The sequence below is a fragment of the Anomaloglossus baeobatrachus genome, chromosome 6 (genome assembly GCF_048569485.1).
Source record: "Anomaloglossus baeobatrachus isolate aAnoBae1 chromosome 6, aAnoBae1.hap1, whole genome shotgun sequence".
Taxonomy (NCBI): domain Eukaryota; kingdom Metazoa; phylum Chordata; class Amphibia; order Anura; family Aromobatidae; genus Anomaloglossus; species Anomaloglossus baeobatrachus.
The window spans coordinates 583,047,822-583,055,493 of NC_134358.1; the positions used below are offsets into that span (position 1 = coordinate 583,047,822).

A 7,672-nucleotide genomic window follows, 5' to 3' on the forward strand; every position below is an offset into this window, starting at 1 on the left:
TAGTGGACCAGCCATGGCCTGAGCGCTCCTGGGGAAGCCTCCATGTCTAATCCATGACCACCATTAATATCAGCTCATTTAGGACTCGTGAAGAGGATTCTCCTCTCACCTGGTTTAGGGGGATATCTTGGCCGACCATACAGCGCAGGCAGTAAATCAGGGCAGAGAGGGTGATGGCTCGGGGGGCGTTACAATTCCCGAAGACTTCATATCCGGAGCCAGTGAAATCAAAGACCGCGGTTCCCTGCGACACATGGAGAAAATTCACTATTGTTAACATTTCAGATTAAAAAAACAACAAAAATATATATCAGCTCCCTAGTAGTGTATAAAGGTGTGACATAATATTAATCTGTACAGGAGACACTGGGGCATCAGGAAGAAGATAAATAGCAGAAAAGTGATTTTATTAGATATGTAAATAGTTATAAACACATAAAAAAAAACACCCAAAAATGTAACAACAGCTACAAAAACAGAACAAAGTGCAAATGTTCTCACATTTCACACAAGATATAAAATTGATTTCTATGTAAATTAGCGATGAGTGGTTCAGGCAAAACCCAAAATTCCCGTTCACTAGGATCCACCCGGGAAAAGTTATTCTCCAGAAATGTTCAGCTGGAGACGCGAGTATATACTTTATATATACATATATACACATATATATATATATATATATATATATATATGTATGTATATAGTGAGATGCCGAGGGGAGAAGTACTAGAGAACAGGTATGTTTCCCCCTCGGTTCATGTCTTATGCCTCCATTTACTGATTGTTGAGCAGTCAGCCCATGTAAATGGGCTGGGAAAGGCTGGGAAAGTTATATCTGGTTCAGCAATAAGTTAGTCACTGAAGCCTGTTTATTTCAGTGTAATTCTGGGCTCGGTTTTTCCTGGAGCAATCAGTACGAATGGCAGTGGGACTGGTTGCTCCCTTCCCCACATTCAATCCAGGTTTTGATTCCTCACTGGATCAGCTGAAATAATCAGGAGGCATTCAGTACAGGGAGACTGCTGAGGAGAGCAGTGCAGGCTCATGGCTGCTGGTGCTGAGACTCCATACCTCCGTTTGCTGTGCGGAGGAACCAACACAGTAAGAGAATACTGTTTTGTTTGTTACATAGGTTTATTTTGTAGTTAGCATTATGTTGTTACTTAGTAGCCAGACGGCTTAGATGTTTATTTTCCTGTTTTTTGAATGTGTAACACAGAGATAAGTGTACACAATAAACATGGCAGTGGCCGTATCTGTGTGGAACCTGCCAGTCTGCCGCTGTCATCTGTGAATCCATAGCAACTCGCTTGGACTAAAGCAAAGATCCCAGATGAGCTATATCCCCTGTCTCACAAAATATATATATTATATATTGTATACAGTGGGGAAAATAAGCATCTGCTTCTCTGCCAATTCTGCAGTTTTCCCCCTACACAGAATAGAGACATCTAAAATTTATATCGTAGGAAACTTCAACTGTGACAGAATAAAATAAATCCAGAAAATCCCATTGTATGATTTATAAATAATTCATCTGCATTTTATTGCATGAAATAAGTAGGCAACTCCTCCATACAGATCCAGGCAATGAGTGCAGAGTAAGAGCTTCTTAACAGGTCTGTGAGAGCACAATTTTTGCTGCTTGGTCAGTGATCAAATACTGTATTTTTCGTTTTATAAGACGCACCGGAGTATAAGACGCACCCCAAATTTAGAAATAAAAAAGGTAAAAAAAATGGGATCCATTTTATCCAGTGTTGTCTTACTGGAGGGGGGCAGTAGTGGTGGTGGAACGAGGTCACAGGAGGCAGAGGCTGTGCTGGCAGCGGTGGCGGGTCTACGCTGGCAGCGGTGATAAGTTTGTGCTGGCAGCGACAGGTTAGTACTTGCAGCAGCGGCATCTCAGTGCTCATAGTGGCGGCGGCTCAGTGTTCGCAGGGGCAGCGGCTCAGTGTTCGCAGGGGCAGCGGCTCAGTGCTGGCAGCGGAAGCTGCGGTGGTTGTGTGGTGGAGCAGGCCAATGCGGTGTATATCACAGATGCTCTGTCGGCAGTCCGGGCTAAGAAATGGCCAACCAATTTACAAAAAAAGAATCAAAAATAGAGCATAAAATAGATAATCTTTATTATAACAAAAGTTTTTAAATTACAAAATGAGGTGCAATGACAAAGAAGGTGCACAAGGTGGCGTACCAGAGCAGCAGGGAAAAAAGTGTCTGGTTTGAGTAATCGATTCAGATGACAAAATAGACCCACCCTAATCACAGGTTAATTTTTATAGTATATCAGACCACATTTGTGACCATAGTATAGAAGCCCGTGTGATAGGGAGATAAATTGTAGTGGCAAAAATAATATAAACAAACACCAGAAGCACTTACTCACCGCTGGAATGGCGCCAGGTCCCAACCAATGCATGTTTTGGCAATAGCCTTCGTAAGGGGGGTGTCAGAGGGGAAGGCTATTGCCGAAACGTGCGTTGATTGAGACCTGGCACCATTCCAGCAGTGAATAAGTGCTTCTGGTGTTTATTTTATCTTTGCTTTTTGCCACTACAATTCATCTCCCCATCACACGGGCTTCTATACTTTGGTCACGAATGCGGTCTGATATACTATAAAAATGAACCTCTGATTAGGGTGGGACTATTTTGGCATCTGAATCGATTACTCAAACCAGACACTTTTCTCCCTGCTGTTCTGCTACGCCATCTTGTGCACCTTCTTTGTCATTGCACCTCATTTTGTAATTTAAAAACTTTTGTTATAATAAAGATTATCTATTTTATGCTCTATTTTTGGTTCTTTTTTGGTAAATTGGTTGTCTATGTGGTCTGAATCAGCATATCCATGGTTTTATATGAAATCGTGGGTGGTGGTATATTTTCTCACTTTAAAAGACCACTTCACAGTTCTTCACCTTCCTACTCTATAACTCAGGCTGAAGTTTAGCATAAATTCGAAGAAATGGCACCCGGAGTGACGCGTGCGCAGATGGAGCTCTCATCCAAGAGTCAGACTCTCTCCTACTGTGGAAATCTTCAAGAGAAACCTGAAGACCCATCTCTTCCAACAAGCCTACAAACTACAATAACCCTCAGTCCAGCACACCACTGTGCAACAAGCTCTGTCCTCACTTACTGTACCATCACCCATTCCCTGTAGACTGTGAGCCCTCGCAAGCAGGGACTTCTATCCTCCTGTAGACTGTGAGCCCTCGCGGGCAGGGACATCTCTCCTGCTGTAGACTGTGAGCCTTCGCGGGCAGGGTCCTCTCTCCTCCTGTAGACTGTGAGCCGTCGCGGGCAGGGTTCTCTCTCCTCCTGTAGACTGTGAGCCCTCGCGGGCAGGGACCTCTCTCCTGCTGTAGACTGTGAGCCCTCGCGGGCAGGGACCTCTCTCCTCCTGTAGACTGTGAGCCCTCGCGAGCAGGGTACTCTCTCCTCCTGTAGACTGTGAGCCCTCGCGGGCAGGGACCTCTCTCCTGCTGTAGACTGTGAGCCCTCGCGGGCAGGGACCTCTCTCCTCCTGTAGACTGTGAGCCCTCGCGAGCAGGGTACTCTCTCCTCCTGTAGACTGTGAGCCCTCGCGGGCAGGGTCCTCTCTCCTCCTGTACCATTCTGTTTTCTATTGTTAATGATTGTTGTACTTGGTTTTTATGTATACCATTTTCACTTGTAAAGCGCCATGGAATAAATAGCACTACAAAATAATAATAATATTATCTTGACGCTGTATTTATTTAGCAACTGCTTTGTGATTTATACTGACACGGCATATTGTAATTGTTTGCACTATTTGGGAACTTCCCTGTGCATTGAACTATAATGCCACCTTGCGGCTATGTGTAATATTACTAGTTAAATTGCAATGACTACTTTTTTGAGCTTGTATTGATTTTGGTGAGTGACTGCTGTTTTCTAGTAATACACAGTAGTTTTGATTATATTTGAACTATTGTAGTTCTTTTGATTCATGTGATAGCATTCAATATATATCCTTTTGGTATATTTATTCCTTAATTTCTACATAATTTTGTGCCACATCCCTGGTCCCCCATTTTTCCTGTAATTTCCGCTCCGACTTTAAATATGTTTTATATATTTCCAATAAAAGTACTATTTTTATCCTAGTGTATTGCTTTGTTTTTGAGGGTTCCCTACGTTATTCCCTTCTTTGTTATTGAAACTGGTTGGTGGAGCGAATAGGTTGGGAAACAATCCCTTTACTTTATAAGCATTTTTTGTTAAATTGAGCTATATGTATATATCTATGTATACTGTATATATTCTTTTGAACTTTTCCAGGCTTCACTTTGCAGTAAGACGGCGGCTGCAGCTGGCTGACATTGTACTGAAGTTACGCTAAGCTAATCTGCTTCCTCCATAATAAGGATTTTTGTAGATTTCGAGTAGAATCCACTATCTCTAGTATAAATATCTGATAAATCTGTGGATGGTAGAGAGGACACGATCCGCGCCTCCCTGAAGGACACCACCATTACTAAAGCTAGAAACTGAGAAAAGAAAGCAAATGACAGCCCCTTACAGCGTGGAACGTTCTGCTTTACCTCCTCTTTATTAATCTTCACCTTGAGCTTTATTGGAGACCCATCATCCATGAAATCTACAGACTCCACTTCCAGTGCCCCCGACTGCTGCTCCCACTGAACGGCAAACGCCCGCAGCATTTCCCTCACCGCAACCTCTGCATTCCCCTGTACAACAGAAAGGCACGACAGCTCTCCAAAAGATATACAAATACTTATATTACTACTGCGAGGAAAAACATTATCAAATAAAACAAGAACATAATACAATAAATACTTCCTTCTACATAGCAGCAGTGTTATAGCAGTTATATTCTTGTACATAGGGGGCAGTATTATAGTAGTTATATTCTTGTACATAGGGGGCAGTATTATAGTAGTTATATTCTTGTACATAGAAGCAGTATTATAGCAGTTATATTCTTGTATATAGGGGCAGTATTATAGTAGCTATATTCTTGTATATAGGGGGCAGTATTATAGTAATTATATTCTTGTATAAAGGGGGCAGTATTATAGTAGTTATATTCTTGTATGTAGGGGCAGTATTATAGTAGTTATATTCTTGTATATAGGGGGCAGTATTATAGTGGTTATATTCTTGTACATGGGGCAGTATTATAGTAGTTATATTCTTGTTTATAGGGGGCAGTATTATAGTAGTTATATTCTTGTATATAGGAGCAGTATTATAGTAGTTATATTCTTGTACATTGGAGCAGTATTATAGTAGTTATATTCTTGTTTATAGGGGACAGTATTATAGTAGTTATATTCTTGTATGTAGGGGCAGTATTATAGCAATTATATGCTTGTATATAGGGGCAGTATTATAGTAGTTATATTCTTGTACATAGGGGGCAGTATTATAGTAGTTATATTCTTGTATATAGGAGCAGTATTATAGTAGTTATATTCTTGTATATAGGAGCAGTATTATAGTATTTATATTCTTGTACATAGGGGCAGTATTATAGTAGTTATATTCTTGTATATAGGGGCAGTATTATAGTAGTTATATTCTTGTATGTAGGGGCAGTATTATAGTAGTTATATTCTTGTATATAGGGGGCAGTATTATAGTGGTTATATTCTTGTACATGGGGCAGTATTATAGTAGTTATATTCTTGTTTATAGGGGGCAGTATTATAGTAGTTTTATTCTTGTATATAGGAGCAGTATTATAGTAGTTATATTCTTGTATATAGGAGCAGTATTATAGTAGTTATATTCTTGTACATAGGAGCAGTATTATAGTAGTTATATTCTTGTATATAGGGGCCGTATTATAGTAGTTATATTCTTGTACATAGGGGCAGTATTATAGCAGTTATATTCTTGTATATAGGGGCAGTATTATAGTAGTTATATTCTTGTATATAGGAGCTGTATTATAGTAGTTATATTCTTGTATATAGGAGCAGTAATATAGTAGTTATATTCTTGTATATAGGAGCAGTATTATAGTATTTATATTCTTGTACATAGGGGCAGTATTATAGTAGTTTTATTCTTGTATATAGGAGCAGTATTATAGTAGTTATATTCTTGTATATAGGAGCAGTATTATAGTAGTTATATTCTTGTACATAGGAGCAGTATTATAGTAGTTATATTCTTGTATATAGGGGCCGTATTATAGTAGTTATATTCTTGTACATAGGGGCAGTATTATAGCAGTTATATTCTTGTATATAGGGGCAGTATTATAGTAGTTATATTCTTGTATATAGGAGCTGTATTATAGTAGTTATATTCTTGTATATAGGAGCAGTATTATAGTAGTTATATTCTTGTATATAGGAGCAGTATTATAGTATTTATATTCTTGTACATAGGGGCAGTATTATAGTAGTTTTATTCTTGTATATAGGAGCAGTATTATAGTAGTTATATTCTTGTATATAGGAGCAGTATTATAGTAGTTATATTCTTGTACATAGGAGCAGTATTATAGTAGTTATATTCTTGTATATAGGGGCCGTATTATAGTAGTTATATTCTTGTACATAGGGGCAGTATTATAGCAGTTATATTCTTGTATATAGGGGCAGTATTATAGTAGTTATATTCTTGTACATAGGGGGCAGTATTATAGTAGTTATATTCTTGTATATAGGGGGCAGTATTATAGCAGTTATATTCTTGTACATAGGGGGCAGTATTATAGTAGTTATATTCTTGTACATAGGGGGCAGTATTATAGTAGTTATATTCTTGTACATAGAAGCAGTATTATAGCAGTTATATTCTTGTATATAGGGGCAGTATTATAGTAGTTATATTCTTGTATGTAGGGGCAGTATTATAGTAGTTATATTCTTGTATATAGGGGGCAGTATTATAGTGGTTATATTCTTGTACATGGGGCAGTATTATAGTAGTTATATTCTTGTTTATAGGGGGCAGTATTATAGTAGTTATATTCTTGTATATAGGAGCAGTATTATAGTAGTTATATTCTTGTACATTGGAGCAGTATTATAGTAGTTATATTCTTGTTTATAGGGGACAGTATTATAGTAGTTATATTCTTGTATGTAGGGGCAGTATTATAGCAATTATATGCTTGTATATAGGGGCAGTATTATAGTAGTTATATTCTTGTACATAGGGGGCAGTATTATAGTAGTTATATTCTTGTATATAGGAGCAGTATTATAGTAGTTATATTCTTGTATATAGGAGCAGTATTATAGTATTTATATTCTTGTACATAGGGGCAGTATTATAGTAGTTTTATTCTTGTATATAGGAGCAGTATTATAGTAGTTATATTCTTGTATATAGGAGCAGTATTATAGTAGTTATATTCTTGTACATAGGAGCAGTATTATAGTAGTTATATTCTTGTATATAGGGGCCGTATTATAGTAGTTATATTCTTGTACATAGGGGCAGTATTATAGCAGTTATATTCTTGTATATAGGGGCAGTATTATAGTAGTTATATTCTTGTATATAGGAGCTGTATTATAGTAGTTATATTCTTGTATATAGGAGCAGTATTATAGTAGTTATATTCTTGTATATAGGAGCAGTATTATAGTATTTATATTCTTGTACATAGGGGCAGTATTATAGTAGTTTTATTCTTGTATATAGGAGCAGTATTATAGTAG

At 37.9% G+C, this 7,672-nt stretch overlaps 1 protein-coding gene across 1 annotated transcript in view; it reads right to left on the reverse strand.

The window, feature by feature from the left end:
• The window catches only part of LOC142243741 (5-oxoprolinase-like), a 56,744-nt gene extending 52,030 nt beyond the window's left edge, over positions 1–4,714 (reverse strand). The window contains exons 1-2 of the mRNA XM_075315950.1: positions 4,571–4,714; positions 110–244 (exon numbers count right to left, since the gene is read on the reverse strand). Coding sequence (XP_075172065.1) covers positions 110–244; positions 4,571–4,690 — 255 coding nt within the window. The 5' untranslated portion in view covers positions 4,691–4,714. The remainder of the gene's footprint in view (positions 1–109; positions 245–4,570) is intronic.
• Between the last annotated feature and the right edge of the window lie 2,958 nt (positions 4,715–7,672).